General features: G+C 35.6%; 1 protein-coding gene across 1 annotated transcript in view; it reads left to right on the forward strand.

The window, feature by feature from the left end:
- The window catches only part of LOC134309979 (NACHT, LRR and PYD domains-containing protein 12-like), a 112,326-nt gene that overhangs the window by 70 nt on the left and 94,817 nt on the right, over positions 1-17,439 (forward strand). Inside the window, exons 1-2 of the mRNA XM_062991483.1 lie at positions 1-143; positions 13,549-13,665. The exon at positions 1-143 is cut by the window's left edge and continues 70 nt beyond it. Of these exons, the coding sequence (XP_062847553.1) occupies positions 100-143; positions 13,549-13,665 (161 nt within the window). The 5' untranslated portion in view covers positions 1-99. The remainder of the gene's footprint in view (positions 144-13,548; positions 13,666-17,439) is intronic.

Genomic DNA, 17,439 nt, shown 5'->3' on the forward strand with positions numbered 1-17,439 from the left:
ATGTTATAAATCTAGACCTCATAAAGAAGAATTCTGTTGTGCTGCTGTGTTTCTCTACATGAGTGAGCAGCTTTAAAGCTTCAGTCTGTAGGAGGAAACATGAACTCTAACATGAATCTCTCAGAGGAAGAGAAGAAAAACAGGTGAGTAAATTTATAATAAATAATGTTGAGGATTCATTAAAACTCTTCACTCTGAGTGTTTCTGTTACTGACTGATTAAAGTAATTTGGTATAAAAGCTCCAGAAAAGTAAATAAAAGCGTCATTAAACTCCGTAAATACGTTTTTAACCATCAGTCCGGAATCTCAAATAGTTTCTTACCTCCTACTCCTGTACACTATGTAGGGTACAATAATAATGTCCTCTATTCACTATGTAGTCAGTATGTAGTGTATATGAAGTGTATATGTAGTCATTTAGGATCCTGCTGGTATGTAACACTAACAAGTTCTGGATGATTTTTACTAGGGATGCACGATGATATCGGAATTCTATCTGTATCTGCCGATAATATATTTTTTAAGAACAATCGGCATCGGGCCGATGTTTCAAACCGATATTTGCCGACGCATTTATAATTTGCCGGAAGAAGACGGGGTGACGCAGGCCGCGCTACAGCAGTGCAGCAACAATATCTGTGGTGTGGAAGTTCTGAAGTTTGTTACTTATTCGCGGCTTCCGATTCGTTTGGTTACTTATTCGCAGCTTCTTATTTAGCGGCTGAAGTTGGTTCCTTATTCATAAAGGGAGCGTTCGCCATGGATATTTGCTGCACACTTTATATTTTACCGACATAAATCAACTAAATGAAGACGTGAACATCATTTTTTTGGCTGATTCTCATCGTGATGTTGTCAATGTAAAAATGTGATTCAAATATAATTAAAATATTTACTTTGTAAAATATTTTTTCAATTCATTCTTTCAGGCTGCATTTCCACTGTAAGGAAAACCTATTTTTATTCAGAAGCATACTGGTGGCATAATTCAAGTCGGGCCAGACAAATAACAAATCCATTATACAGAACTGGTCCCTCTCTGTAAGAAAAAGTTGATTTTAGACTGGCCCAGGATCATTTTCTAACAAAAATCTAACTGCCAACATGGCACACTCAGCAATGGTGCACATGAAAATTCATTCAAAGAGAAAACAAGTTAACCACAAAGAAGAATTCTCTCCCTGTAAGCAATTTTTAAATTTTATTACTTGAGAGAACATGGCAATCATATTAAGAAGTTGCAATCTTTGCCACTGTCTCCTGGGGGCCCTTCACTATACAGCCTACTTGTTCATGTGACGAACGCAAGTCGCATATGCGTTAAACAGCTTTTAATGAGCAGAACCACGAACAAACACGGACTAGTGAACACTGACCAGCAGTAATTTAAAAATAGGCACAAATGTAGACCACAACAATAACCAGTACAAACAAACACAAACAGAAACCACCACAGTAAGTAGCAAAAGAAAAAACAGGATGGAGGAGTAGGCCTATTTGGACACACAGGTAAAGTGAAGTGATATCTGATTTGGAGGTATGGAAATTGAGTTTAAGGAATAAATTTTTGATGAATGGAATCACAATTGGCAGGTCAGTGTAAAACAAGATTTTTGTACAGGGAAAAACCTGATCGTGACGGACTTATTGTTTGTCTGTCTATGCATGAATAATGCCTTCAGTATAGCTTTTAAACGTTTTTAAAATACAATCTTAAATTGCACTAGATGTAGCATGTTGCCAGTTAATTTGAATGAATTTTCATGTGCACCATTGCTGAGTGTGCCATGTTGCCTATAGATTTTAGGTATAAAATGATCCTGGGCCAGTCTAAAATCAACTTTTTCTTACAAAGAGGGACCAGTTCTGTGTAATGGATTTGTTATTTGTCTGGCCCGACTTGAATTATGCCACCAGTATGCTTCTGAATAAAAATAGGTTTTCCTTACAGTGGAAATGCAGCCTGAAAGAATGAATTGAAAAAATATTTTACAAAGTAAATATTTTAATTATATTTGAATCACATTTTTACATTGACAATATCACGATGAGAATCAGCCAAAAAAATGATGTTCACGTCTTCATTTAGTTGATTTATGTCGGTAAAATATAAAGTGTGCAGCAAATATCCATGGCGAACGCTCCCTTTATGAATAAGTAACCAACTTCAGCCGCTAAATAAGAAGCTGCGAATAAGTAACCAAACGAATCGGAAGCCGCGAATAAGTAACAAACTTCAGCCTCGTTGCTCAACTAACGTCTTGCGTGGAGGGAGCAAAGTGAGAAATTTCAACACCACAAATGTAATTATACATCTGAAGGCACCATCCTGACAGATATCCAGAGTTCCTGTAAACCTAGCCGTCCCTACCGGAGCTACACAACTTGGTAGCGACTCACATTCACAAGCTCATTGACGATCATGTGTCCTCCATTAGCCTCACCACGGACATCTGGACATCTGATGTGAGTCCAGTGAGTATTCTGAGTTTAACCGTGCAGTGGGTAGACAACAGTTTTGAATTAAAATGATTAATTTTGAATTAAAAATAGACTTATGAACTTGTAGAAAAAAATAATTTGGCTCAGATTCTTCCACCTCTAACAGTGTGGAGAAGCACAAAGTCAGTGCTGAAGGATTCTTATTTCTCTGTTACTGTATCGTTGATTAGTTACACTGCTAAAAGGCAACTGGCATTAATTTTACTTAAATCTATTGATTTTTTATTAATTTGAGGAGATATTATTTTATTTAAGTTGTTAATTTAAAATCCTTTGATATAAGATCACTTTTTAAAATGTTTTTTATATATTATTAGTTTGAATAGATCTATTTTATTTAAAAGTGGTGACCAGTCTGTGTAGAACCAGTTAGCTAACTAAATGTGCCTGATAATTTTCTCAGGAGACACCTTTTATTTTATTGTTTACATACAGTTGGTTGAAAGCTAAAAAGTTATGCAAATAAATGGTACATTTGTTTATAATGTAAATCGGGGGTGTCTGATCTCTCTGTAAGTTATAAATGTGTATATCGGCATCTGTAGATAAGTACGTGTATAATATCGGATATCGGCATCGGCCCAAAAATCCCATATCGGTGCATCACTAATTTTTACTGTTTATCTCCAGCAGATTTAATCAGTTTTACTCTGTTTACTGTTTACTGTATTTTACTCACTGAGAGAATCTTACCTGTATTTTACTCTCTGAGATAATCTTACCTGTATTTTACCCACTGAGAGAATCTTACCTGTATTTTACTCTCTGAGATAATCTTACCTGTATTTTACCCACTGAGAGAATCTTACCTGTATTTTACTCACTGAGAGAATCTTACCTGTATTTTACTCTCTGAGATAATCTTACCTGTATTTTACCCACTGAGAGAATCTTACCTGTATTTTACTCTCTGAGATAATCTTACCTGTATTTTACCCACTGAGAGAATCTTACCTGTATTTTACTCTCTGAGATAATCTTACCTGTATTTTACTCACTGAGAGAATCTTACCTGTATTTTACTCTCTGAGATAATCTTACCTGTATTTTACTCTCTGAGAGAATCTTACCTGTATTTTACTCACTGAGAGAATCTTACCTGTATTTTACTCACTGAGAGAATCTCACCTGTATTTTACTCTCTGAGAGAATCTTACCTGTATTTTACTCTCTGAGAGAATCTTACCTGTATTTTACTCTCTGAGAGAATCTTACCTGTATTTTACTCTCTGAGAGAATCTTACCTGTATTTTACCCACTGAGAGAATCTTACCTGTATTTTACTCTCTGAGATAATCTTACCTGTATTTTACTCTCTGAGAGAATCTTACCTGTATTTTACTCACTGAGAGAATCTTACCTGTATTTTACTCACTGAGAGAATCTCACCTGTATTTTACTCTCTGAGAGAATCTTACCTGTATTTTACTCTCTGAGAGAATCTTACCTGTATTTTACTCTCTGAGAGAATCTTACCTGTATTTTACTCTCTGAGAGAATCTTACCTGTATTTTACTCTCTGAGAGAATCTTACCTGTATTTTACTCTCTGAGAGAATCTTACCTGTATTTTACTCTCTGAGAGAATCTTACCTGTATTTTACTCTCTGAGAGAATCTTACCTGTATTTTACTCTCTGAGAGAATCTTACCTGTATTTTACTCTCTGAGAGAATCTTACCTGTATTTTACTCTCTGAGAGAATCTTACCTGTATTTTACTCACTGAGAGAATCTTACCTGTATTTTACTCACTGAGAGAATCTTACCAGTATTTTACTCACTGAGAGAATCTTACCTGTATTTTACTCACTGAGAGAATCTTACCTGTATTTTACTCACAGAGAGAATCTTACCTGTATTTTACTCTCTGAGAGAATCTTACCTGTATTTTACTCTCTGAGAGAATCTTACCTGTATTTTACTCTCTGAGAGAATCTTACCTGTATTTTACTCACTGAGAGAATCTTACCTGTATTTTACTCACTGAGAGAATCTTACCTGTATTTTACTCACTGAGAGAATCTTACCTGTATTTTACTCACAGAGAGAATCTTACCTGTATTTTACTCACAGAGAGAATCTTACCTGTATTTTACTCTCTGAGAGAATCTTACCTGTATTTTACTCACAGAGAGAATCTTACCTGTATTTTACTCTCTGAGAGAATCTTACCTGTATTTTACTCACAGAGAGAATCTTACCTGTATTTTACTCTCTGAGAGAATCTTACCTGTATTTTACTCACTGAGAGAATCTTACCTGTATTTTACTCACTGAGAGAATCTTACCTGTATTTTACTCACTGAGAGAATATTACCTGTATTTTACTCTCTGAGATAATCTTACCTGTATTTTACTCACTGAGAGAATCTTACCTGTATTTTACTCACTGAGAGAATCTCACCTGTGTTTTACTCACTGAGAGAATCTCACCTGTATTTTACTCACTGAGAGAATCTTACCTGTATTTTTTCTCTGAGAGAATCTTACCTGTATTTTACTCACTGAGAGAATCTTACCTGTATTTTACTCACTGAGAGAATCTTACCTGTATTTTACTCACTGAGAGAATCTTACCTGTATTTTACTCACTGAGAGAATCTTACCTGTATTTTACTCACTGAGAGAATCTTACCTGTATTTTACTCACTGACAGAATCTTACCTGTATTTTACTCACAGAGAGAATCTTACCTGTATTTTACTCTCTGAGAGAATCTTACCTGTATTTTACTCACTGACAGAATCTTACCTGTATTTTACTCACAGAGAGAATCTTACCTGTATTTTACTCACTGAGAGAATCTTACCTGTATTTTACTCACAGAGAGAATCTTACCTGTATTTTACTCTCTGAGAGAATCTTACCTGTATTTTACTCTCTGAGAGAATCTTACCTGTATTTTACTCACTGAGAGAATCTTACCTGTATTTTACTCACTGAGAGAATCTTACCTGTATTTTACTCACTGAGAGAATCTTACCTGTATTTTACTCACTGAGAGAATCTTACCTGTATTTTACTCACAGAGAGAATCTTACCTGTATTTTACTCACAGAGAGAATCTTACCTGTATTTTACTCACAGAGAGAATCTTACCTGTATTTTACTCACAGAGAGAATCTTACCTGTATTTTCCTCACTGAGAGAATCTTACCTGTATTTTACTCACTGAGAGAATCTTACCTGTATTTTACTCACTGAGAGAATCTTACCTGTATTTTACTCACTGAGAGAATCTTACCTGTATTTTACTCACAGAGAGAATCTTACCTGTATTTTACTCACTGAGAGAATCTTACCTGTATTTTACTCTCTGAGAGAATCTTACCTGTATTTTACTCACTGAGAGAATCTTACCTGTATTTTACTCACAGAGAGAATCTTACCTGTATTTTACTCACTGAGAGAATCTTACCTGTATTTTACTCACTGAGAGAATCTTACCTGTATTTTACTCACAGAGAGAATCTTACCTGTATTTTACTCTCTGAGAGAATCTTACCTGTATTTTACTCTCTGAGAGAATCTTACCTGTATTTTACTCACAGAGAGAATCTTACCTGTATTTTACTCACAGAGAGAATCTTACCTGTATTTTACTCTCTGAGAGAATCTTACCTGTATTTTACTCTCTGAGAGAATCTTACCTGTATTTTACTCACAGAGAGAATCTTACCTGTATTTTACTCACAGAGAGAATCTTACCTGTATTTTACTCTCTGAGAGAATCTTACCTGTATTTTACTCACAGAGAGAATCTTACCTGTATTTTACTCACAGAGAGAATCTTACCTGTATTTTACTCACTGAGAGAATCTTACCTGTATTTTACTCACAGAGAGAATCTTACCTGTATTTTACTCACTGAGAGAATCTTACCTGTATTTTACTCACTGAGAAAATCTTACCTGTATTTTACTCACAGAGAGAATCTTACCTGTATTTTACTCACAGAGAGAATCTTACCTGTATTTTACTCACAGAGAGAATCTTACCTGTATTTTACTCTCTGAGAGAATCTTACCTGTATTTTACTCACTGACAGAATCTTACCTGTATTTTACTCACAGAGAGAATCTTACCTGTATTTTACTCTCTGAGAGAATCTTACCTGTATTTTACTCACTGACAGAATCTTACCTGTATTTTACTCACAGAGAGAATCTTACCTGTATTTTACTCTCTGAGAGAATCTTACCTGTATTTTACTCACAGAGAGAATCTTACCTGTATTTTACTCACAGAGAGAATCTTACCTGTATTTTACTCACTGAGAGAATCTTACCTGTATTTTACTCACAGAGAGAATCTTACCTGTATTTTACTCTCTGAGAGAATCTTACCTGTATTTTACTCTCTGAGAGAATCTTACCTGTATTTTACTCACAGAGAGAATCTTACCTGTATTTTACTCACAGAGAGAATCTTACCTGTATTTTACTCTCTGAGAGAATCTTACCTGTATTTTACTCTCTGAGAGAATCTTACCTGTATTTTACTCTCTGAGAGAATCTTACCTGTATTTTACTCTCTGAGAGAATCTTACCTGTATTTTACTCACAGAGAGAATCTTACCTGTATTTTACTCACAGAGAGAATCTTACCTGTATTTTACTCACTGAGAGAATCTTACCTGTATTTTACTCACAGAGAGAATCTTACCTGTATTTTACTCACTGAGAGAATCTTACCTGTATTTTACTCACAGAGAGAATCTTACCTGTATTTTACTCACAGAGAGAATCTTACCTGTATTTTACTCACAGAGAGAATATTACCTGTATTTTACTCACAGAGAGAATCTTACCTGTATTTTACTCTCTGAGAGAATCTTACCTGTATTTTACTCACTGACAGAATCTTACCTGTATTTTACTCACAGAGAGAATCTTACCTGTATTTTACTCTCTGAGAGAATCTTACCTGTATTTTACTCACTGACAGAATCTTACCTGTATTTTACTCACAGAGAGAATCTTACCTGTATTTTACTCTCTGAGAGAATCTTACCTGTATTTTACTCTCTGAGAGAATCTTACCTGTATTTTACTCACAGAGAGAATCTTACCTGTATTTTACTCACAGAGAGAATCTTACCTGTATTTTACTCACTGAGAGAATCTTACCTGTATTTTACTCACTGAGAGAATCTTACCTGTATTTTACTCACTGAGAGAATCTTACCTGTATTTTACTCACAGAGAGAATCTTACCTGTATTTTACTCACTGAGAGAATCTTACCTGTATTTTACTCAGAGAGAATCTTACCTGTATTTTACTCACAGAGAGAATCTTACCTGTATTTTACTCACAGAGAGAATCTTACCTGTATTTTACTCACAGAGAGAATCTTACCTGTATTTTACTCTCTGAGAGAATCTTACCTGTATTTTACTCTCTGAGAGAATCTTACCTGTATTTTACTCACTGAGAGAATCTTACCTGTATTTTACTCACAGAGAGAATCTTACCTGTATTTTACTCACTGAGAGAATCTTACCTGTATTTTACTCACTGAGAGAATCTTACCTGTATTTTACTCACAGAGAGAATCTTACCTGTATTTTACTCACTGAGAGAATCTTACCTGTATTTTACTCACAGAGAGAATCTTACCTGTATTTTACTCTCTGAGAGAATCTTACCTGTATTTTACTCTCTGAGAGAATCTTACCTGTATTTTACTCACAGAGAGAATCTTACCTGTATTTTACTCTCTGAGAGAATCTTACCTGTATTTTACTCTCTGAGAGAATCTTACCTGTATTTTACTCACAGAGAGAATCTTACCTGTATTTTACTCACAGAGAGAATCTTACCTGTATTTTACTCACTGAGAGAATCTTACCTGTATTTTACTCACTGAGAGAATCTTACCTGTATTTTACTCACTGAGAGAATCTTACCTGTATTTTACTCACTGAGAGAATCTCACCTGTATTTTACTCACTGAATTTTACTCTCTGAGAGAATCTTACCTGTATTTTACTCACAGAGAGAATCTTACCTGTATTTTACTCACAGAGAGAATCTTACCTGTATTTTACTCACAGAGAGAATCTTACCTGTATTTTACTCACAGAGAGAATCTTACCTGTATTTTACTCACAGAGAGAATCTTACCTGTATTTTACTCACAGAGAGAATCTTACCTGTATTTTACTCACAGAGAGAATCTTACCTGTATTTTACTCACAGAGAGAATCTTACCTGTATTTTACTCTCTGAGAGAATCTTACCTGTATTTTACTCACTGACAGAATCTTACCTGTATTTTACTCACAGAGAGAATCTTACCTGTATTTTACTCTCTGAGAGAATCTTACCTGTATTTTACTCACTGAGAGAATCTTACCTGTATTTTACTCTCTGAGAGAATCTTACCTGTATTTTACTCACTGACAGAATCTTACCTGTATTTTACTCACAGAGAGAATCTTACCTGTATTTTACTCTCTGAGAGAATCTTACCTGTATTTTACTCACAGAGAGAATCTTACCTGTATTTTACTCACTGAGAGAATCTTACCTGTATTTTACTCACAGAGAGAATCTTACCTGTATTTTACTCACAGAGAGAATCTTACCTGTATTTTACTCACAGAGAGAATCTTACCTGTATTTTACTCTCTGAGAGAATCTTACCTGTATTTTACTCACTGACAGAATCTTACCTGTATTTTACTCACAGAGAGAATCTTACCTGTATTTTACTCTCTGAGAGAATCTTACCTGTATTTTACTCACTGACAGAATCTTACCTGTATTTTACTCACAGAGAGAATCTTACCTGTATTTTACTCTCTGAGAGAATCTTACCTGTATTTTACTCACAGAGAGAATCTTACCTGTATTTTACTCACAGAGAGAATCTTACCTGTATTTTACTCACTGAGAGAATCTTACCTGTATTTTACTCACAGAGAGAATCTTACCTGTATTTTACTCTCTGAGAGAATCTTACCTGTATTTTACTCTCTGAGAGAATCTTACCTGTATTTTACTCACAGAGAGAATCTTACCTGTATTTTACTCACAGAGAGAATCTTACCTGTATTTTACTCTCTGAGAGAATCTTACCTGTATTTTACTCTCTGAGAGAATCTTACCTGTATTTTACTCTCTGAGAGAATCTTACCTGTATTTTACTCACAGAGAGAATCTTACCTGTATTTTACTCACAGAGAGAATCTTACCTGTATTTTACTCACTGAGAGAATCTTACCTGTATTTTACTCACAGAGAGAATCTTACCTGTATTTTACTCACTGAGAGAATCTTACCTGTATTTTACTCACAGAGAGAATCTTACCTGTATTTTACTCACAGAGAGAATCTTACCTGTATTTTACTCACAGAGAGAATCTTACCTGTATTTTACTCTCTGAGAGAATCTTACCTGTATTTTACTCACTGACAGAATCTTACCTGTATTTTACTCACAGAGAGAATCTTACCTGTATTTTACTCTCTGAGAGAATCTTACCTGTATTTTACTCACTGACAGAATCTTACCTGTATTTTACTCACAGAGAGAATCTTACCTGTATTTTACTCTCTGAGAGAATCTTACCTGTATTTTACTCTCTGAGAGAATCTTACCTGTATTTTACTCACAGAGAGAATCTTACCTGTATTTTACTCACAGAGAGAATCTTACCTGTATTTTACTCACTGAGAGAATCTTACCTGTATTTTACTCACTGAGAGAATCTTACCTGTATTTTACTCACTGAGAGAATCTTACCTGTATTTTACTCACAGAGAGAATCTTACCTGTATTTTACTCACTGAGAGAATCTTACCTGTATTTTACTCACTGAGAGAATCTTACCTGTATTTTACTCACAGAGAGAATCTTACCTGTATTTTACTCACTGAGAGAATCTTACCTGTATTTTACTCACAGAGAGAATCTTACCTGTATTTTACTCACAGAGAGAATCTTACCTGTATTTTACTCACAGAGAGAATCTTACCTGTATTTTACTCACAGAGAGAATCTTACCTGTATTTTACTCTCTGAGAGAATCTTACCTGTATTTTACTCTCTGAGAGAATCTTACCTGTATTTTACTCACTGAGAGAATCTTACCTGTATTTTACTCACTGAGAGAATCTTACCTGTATTTTACTCACAGAGAGAATCTTACCTGTATTTTACTCACTGAGAGAATCTTACCTGTATTTTACTCACTGAGAGAATCTTACCTGTATTTTACTCACAGAGAGAATCTTACCTGTATTTTACTCACTGAGAGAATCTTACCTGTATTTTACTCTCTGAGATAATCTTACCTGTATTTTACTCACAGAGAGAATCTTACCTGTATTTTACTCACTGAGAGAATCTTACCTGTATTTTACTCACAGAGAGAATCTTACCTGTATTTTACTCACAGAGAGAATCTTACCTGTATTTTACTCACTGAGAGAATCTTACCTGTATTTTACTCACTGAGAGAATCTTACCTGTATTTTACTCACAGAGAGAATCTTACCTGTATTTTACTCACTGAGAGAATCTTACCTGTATTTTACTCACTGAGAGAATCTTACCTGTATTTTACTCACAGAGAGAATCTTACCTGTATTTTACTCACAGAGAGAATCTTACCTGTATTTTACTCTCTGAGAGAATCTTACCTGTATTTTACTCTCTGAGAGAATCTTACCTGTATTTTACTCACAGAGAGAATCTTACCTGTATTTTACTCTCTGAGAGAATCTTACCTGTATTTTACTCTCTGAGAGAATCTTACCTGTATTTTACTCACAGAGAGAATCTTACCTGTATTTTACTCACAGAGAGAATCTTACCTGTATTTTACTCTCTGAGAGAATCTTACCTGTATTTTACTCTCTGAGAGAATCTTACCTGTATTTTACTCACAGAGAGAATCTTACCTGTATTTTACTCACAGAGAGAATCTTACCTGTATTTTACTCACAGAGAGAATCTTACCTGTATTTTACTCACAGAGAGAATCTTACCTGTATTTTACTCTCTGAGAGAATCTTACCTGTATTTTACTCACTGAGAGAATCTTACCTGTATTTTACTCACTGAGAGAATCTTACCTGTATTTTACTCTCTGAGAGAATCTTACCTGTATTTTACTCACCGATAATAAAAGTGCCTGTAAAAAATTTGTAACATGTAGCTTTGTCTCAGAAGTGTCTTTTTGTTATTACCTTATGGGATAAAAAAAATATCGAGATATATATCGTATATCGTGGTTCAGCAAAATAATATCGAGATATTACTTTTGATCCATATCGCCCAGCCCTAGTACTGTATATACATACCTATAAAATAGCAGCGTGAATAAAATATAAATAGCAAAAAGTGACTTCTGGAGTTAAAAATTGTTCATATACATATTTGTAAGGGTAGATAATGAGTACACAGATGGCATGTGGCTCAGTATTTTTCTTGAAATCATCCAAAAGTGATTATGAGTTCAATAGTCTGGTGGTCCTGCACCGAATACTCCTGAATCTTTTACCAGAAGCCAGCAGGGAAAACAGTCCACAGTGAGGATGTGAGCTTCCAGAAAACCTCATGACTTTAGAGGCTTCTGATAGGCTAATTGACGTCATTTGAGTTAATTGGTGTACCAGTGGCAGTACTTGCTTGATATCATAGGAAAATCAAAAGAAATCAGCCAAGACATCAATATAATGTACTGTAGTCACCATCAATTTTTACAATTTCATTGTGCAAGTGTACAAGTACATTGACAATAAAGGATTCATTCAAAATAATTGTGGCCTCCACAAGTACATCTTGTGAAACATTTTCCAAATCCCTGAAGGTACCGAGTTTATCTATTCAAACAATATTATGCAAGTTTAAATATCATGGGAACATGCAGCCATCATCACCATTCAGGAGAGAGACTCACTCTTTCTTCTGGAGATGCTCAGACTTTGGTGAGAAACAGTTTATACTGCTAATGTTGCCAGTTCTTGATTACCAGCCTCACTCGTGTCATCATTGATTAATTTGTCTCTGCTGACAGGAGCTCCACAGCGCCCCCTTCTCCTCTCCATCAAAATCAAAATGGAAATAATCAAAATGGAAGTAATTCATCCACAGATTCCATATCAACAAACTGTAGTTTTAGCCAGTTATTTAGGATTTACTGCACATGACACAGTGTTTTCCAACAAATGTTTATGATGCAGCCATTATGAAGTTCAGGAATGAAATGCTGCCTCAGTTGGTTTGCCCAGTTGATTTCATACACGAGACGCTATTGGCGGATGGCTGAGAAGCTACCCAATCAGAGCATGCGGTTAAGTATCAAGGGTGCTGATTGGCTCAGCGAAGGAGAGAAGCGTTAGTTTCCGCTTTATGCTGTATAACTGTGCGGGAAATGTTTATAAGAGTGTGGGAGGGTTTATAAGGGCTTAAAATATATAAAAATAAACACATGGTTTTTACTTCGCGGATTTTCACCTTTCGCGGGGGGTTCTGGAACGCAACCCCCGCGATCGAGGAGGGATTACTGTATACCTATACTAAAATGGTACATCAGGTGTTCTTTAATTCCGAATGTAGCATGTTAGCAATGCTAATTCCCGAAATATATTGTGTGTCATCATTACTTTATTCATTATTTATCATCATTTTATTAATAGGTAGAAATTATTATCAACATTTCATCACTATACAAGTTTAATAATCACATTTTAATCTCCAGTGGGGACAGCATGGTGGCTAAGTGGTTAGCACTGTCACCTCACAGCAAGAAGGTCCTGGGTTCGATCCCCAGATGAGGTGGTCCAGGTCCTTTCCCCGTGTCAGTGTGGGTTTCCTCCGGGTGCTCCAGTTTCCTCCTACAGTCCAAAGACGTGCAAGTGGGGTGAAGTGGAGACACTAAATTGTCCATGACTGTGTTTGATGTAAACTTGTGAACTGATGAATCTTGGGTAATGAGTAACTACCGTTCCTGTCATGAATGTAAACAAAGTGTAAAACATGATGTTAAAATCCCAAACAAACTCCAGTGGTTCTTCTTCTTCTGTGCTTTAGATGGGTGGAAAGTAAAAGATCAGACTCACCTAAACCCAGCTGTGTGTCCATAAAGAGTGATGGGTCAATGTACGTTCCCTTACAGTTCAGAGGAGGAGATTCTTCTACTGATCTGAGGTCAGTATTAGATTTTCTATTTTATTAGGTTCTTCACTCCTACCTGATTAAGTTCATTAACTCGGTTTGTAGTTTCTGAAAGATGAGAGTTTCTGATTGGACGGCAGTATGATGATGTTAAACAGCTGCTGGATGTTTGTTGTTGTTTGCTGTGCAGATGTGAAAATGTTTTATTATTTACATTAAACTGGATTCTTTGGTTGTTCACAAAAATCAAGAGAAATGAAAGAAATCAGAAAGAAGCAGAAATATTTTAATGCAACGTTTAAGGTAAAACTGTTTTATACTAATTATTATCCGTCTCCCTCTTCAGAACTATTTATAATGAATAAACATTAAATCTGTGTTTAACCACCTAATTTATTTCATTTATTTCAATTTGTTAACACTAAACTGTGGCACGGTGGCTAAGTGGGTAGCACTGTCGCCTCACAGCAAGAAGGTCCTGGGTTTGTTCTTTCTGTGTGGAGTTTGCATGTTCTCCATGTGTCTGTGTGGGTTTCCTCCGGGAGCTCCAGTTTCTTCCCACAGTCCAAAGATGTGCAAGTGAGGTGAACTGGAGACACTGAATTGTTCATGACTGTGTTTAACATTAAAAACTTGAACTGGTGAATCTTGTGTAAGCAGTAATTATCTGTTCTGTCCTGAATGGAACCAAAGTGTAAAACATGATGTTAAAATCCTAATAAATAAATAAATGTTAACACTAAACTATTCACCAGCCTCCAGACTGGATCCTGATCATTTACTACAGTACACGTCTATCCAACAAGCTTTAATCTAAACATCATGAATGATAAATCAGATTCTAACCAAAATAAAAATGATTAATCTGGAACATGTACAGTGGAGGTCACAAGTTTACATACACATCTGTTTATTTCCTCCACAGGTTCCATGTCATCAAACTACAGATTTAGCAAGTTGTTTAGGTTCTACTGTACATGACGGATCATTTTACTTATAATTCACTATGTTTAAATCTTAGTGGGTCAGAAGTTTAGATACAGCGAATTCACTGAGCCTTTAAACAGCTTTCAGAAGACACCATGACTTTAGAAGCTTCTGATAGGCTAATTGACGTCATCTGAGTTAATGTGTGTACCTGTGGCAGTACTTGCTTGATATCTTGGGAAAATCAAAAGAAATCAGCCAAGACATCAATAAGATAATTGTGAAACAATTTCCAAATCCCTGAAGATACCGAGTTCATCTATTCAAACAATTCTGTCACCTCAGTGTGCTCTGGAGCTCCTATGTGCCACGCCCTCCTCTCCATGAGCACACTCAGTCTTCTGCCTTAGCTTTAGTTCTGTTTTTTAGCTTTTGACTCTGTTTAGTCTATGTAGTTTCTGTTTAGCTTAGTTTTGTTCATTCACATTTAGATTAGCATGTTTAGCTTGTGTTGTCCTGTTTAGTCTGTTTAGCCCCGTTGGCCTGTTTAGCCCTATTAGCATTGTTTCCCTGTTAGTCCTGTATGTTTGTTTGTATTCCTTTGTCTTGTCTTTATTATTATTAAATATAGTTTGTATCATACAGCTCTGCGTGTGTGTCCGCCCCTCCTGTCCGTCTAGCCCTTAAACCGTTACAAATATTATGCAAGTTTAAATATCAGGGGAACCTGCAGCCATCATCACCATTCAGGATAGAGACTCTTTCTTCTAGACATGCACAGACTTTGGTGAGAAACAGTTTATACTGCAAATGTTGCCAGTCCTTTAGGGTTCAGTTAGCAACCTCACATCATAAGGAACCGTCATTTATCAATATCTGATAGAACCACATGAACGAGGAATTACTTTAGCAAACTTTTGTTAAGCTCTACAATATAGAGTTACATTCACAAATGTCACTGAAAACTTTACTATGAAAAAAAGCTTGTCCAGAAAGAGACATGGTCAAATTCTCTGGGATGGATGATTACCCAGTGGAAATAAATAATATGTATTATATATTGTGGTCAGATGAATCAGTATCCAAGATCTTTTCTGAGGAAATGATGCTAAAGACGAAATGAAATAATGAAATAAAAGTCAAAGTAAATATAGGAGACACTGTTTTTTGCATTTTCCATATGGTCCCAACTGAGTTGTAAATAAAATAAATGATAAATGAATTTATGTATTATTTATTATGATTTTAACGTCATGTTTTACACTTTGGTTACATTCATGTCGTCACAAGATCCAGTCAGGTGTTTACTGTACATTATCTCATATGTTGTATTTAATGTTATTAATGGATCACACATATAATTTATGTTAAATTAGGAATGTGTTGATAGACGATTATTACAAAACAATTTTATCTTACAAAATAACTGTACTAATATTTTATACTTTATACAGTGTCATCATCTTTCATCAGAATTATTTACAATTAATATACAACATTTGATCAGTGTGTAACTGTCTAATTTATTTATTTAATCAACATTAACATTAAATTATTCACTAATCTCCGGACTGGTGCCTGATTACTCACTGTGATACACATCTATCTAACGAGCTTTAATCCATTCAAAAACGTCATGTATAAAAATCAAATTGGAATCAAAATGGAAATTATTCATCCACAGACTCCATATCAACAAACTGGAGTTTATTATACAAGTTATTTAGGATCTCCTAAACATGACAGTGTTTTCCAACAATTGTTTATGATGCAGCCATCATGAAGTTCAGGAAAGAAATGCAAAGATGCGCTTTGTAAATGTCAGAGGAAAACTAGGTCAGAGTTCAATTAGACTGAACTTTGAATGCAGTGGCAAGCGCTAAAATAACGATCACATCGTGGCAAATGTGTGGTGTGCACTGCTCAGGGACGTGGTTTTACCGTTTCTCATCTGACTGCACCCTAAATGGGAACAGTTCCCACATACACACTCCAAAATCTTGTGGAGCCTGTACAGACAATAGAGTAACTGTCCCAGGTTTTGAAATGTGATCACTAATTAATAGCCGGTTGTCCACATACTTTTGGCTGTATAGTGTTCACCCTCATGAGATATACACTACCGGTCAAAAGATTTAGAACACCCCAATTTTTCCTGTTCTTTATTGAAACTTTGAAATGAAAGCATATAACAAAGGAAAAACAATTTAAGTTAAAAAAGAAATCATGGCATCGATTTATAAACCAAAATGTATTGTAAACTTTTGACTCATCAAAGTACCACCTTTGGCAGATATAACAGCTGAACACACTCGTGGTATTCTTACTACAATGAAAATCAAATATTCTTCAGAAAGTTCTTCCCAACTCTGTTGCAGAAGTTCCCATAAATGTGTGGTACTTGTAGGTTGCTTTGCTTTCACTCTTCTGTCCAGTTCATTCCAAACCAGCTCGATGGGGTTTAAGTCTGGAGACTGTGCTGACCACTTCATGTTTTCAAGCTTACCATCTTGTTATTTTTTCCTAAGGTAGTTCTGGCATAGTTTGGACTTAAGTTTTAAGTCATTATCTTGCTGTAGGATGAACCCCTGATCAAGTAGGTGCATACCAGAGGGTCCTGCATGGTGCTGCAGAATGCTGAGGTAGCCTTTTTGGTTCAGGGTGCCTCTCACCCTGTACAAGTCACCGACCCTGGATCCAGCAAAACAGCCCCAGACCATCATGCTTCCTCCTCCATGTTTGACGGTTGATGTCACACACTAAGGAATAGGGATGTCCCAATCACGTTTTTTTGTTCCCAATACCGATCCCGATCATTAATTTTGATCCCGATCCGATACCGAGTCTCAAACCGATACTTGTATTTTCTAGATATTGTCT

The sequence above is a fragment of the Trichomycterus rosablanca genome, chromosome 3 (genome assembly GCF_030014385.1).
Source record: "Trichomycterus rosablanca isolate fTriRos1 chromosome 3, fTriRos1.hap1, whole genome shotgun sequence".
Classification (NCBI taxonomy): Eukaryota; Metazoa; Chordata; class Actinopteri; order Siluriformes; family Trichomycteridae; genus Trichomycterus; species Trichomycterus rosablanca.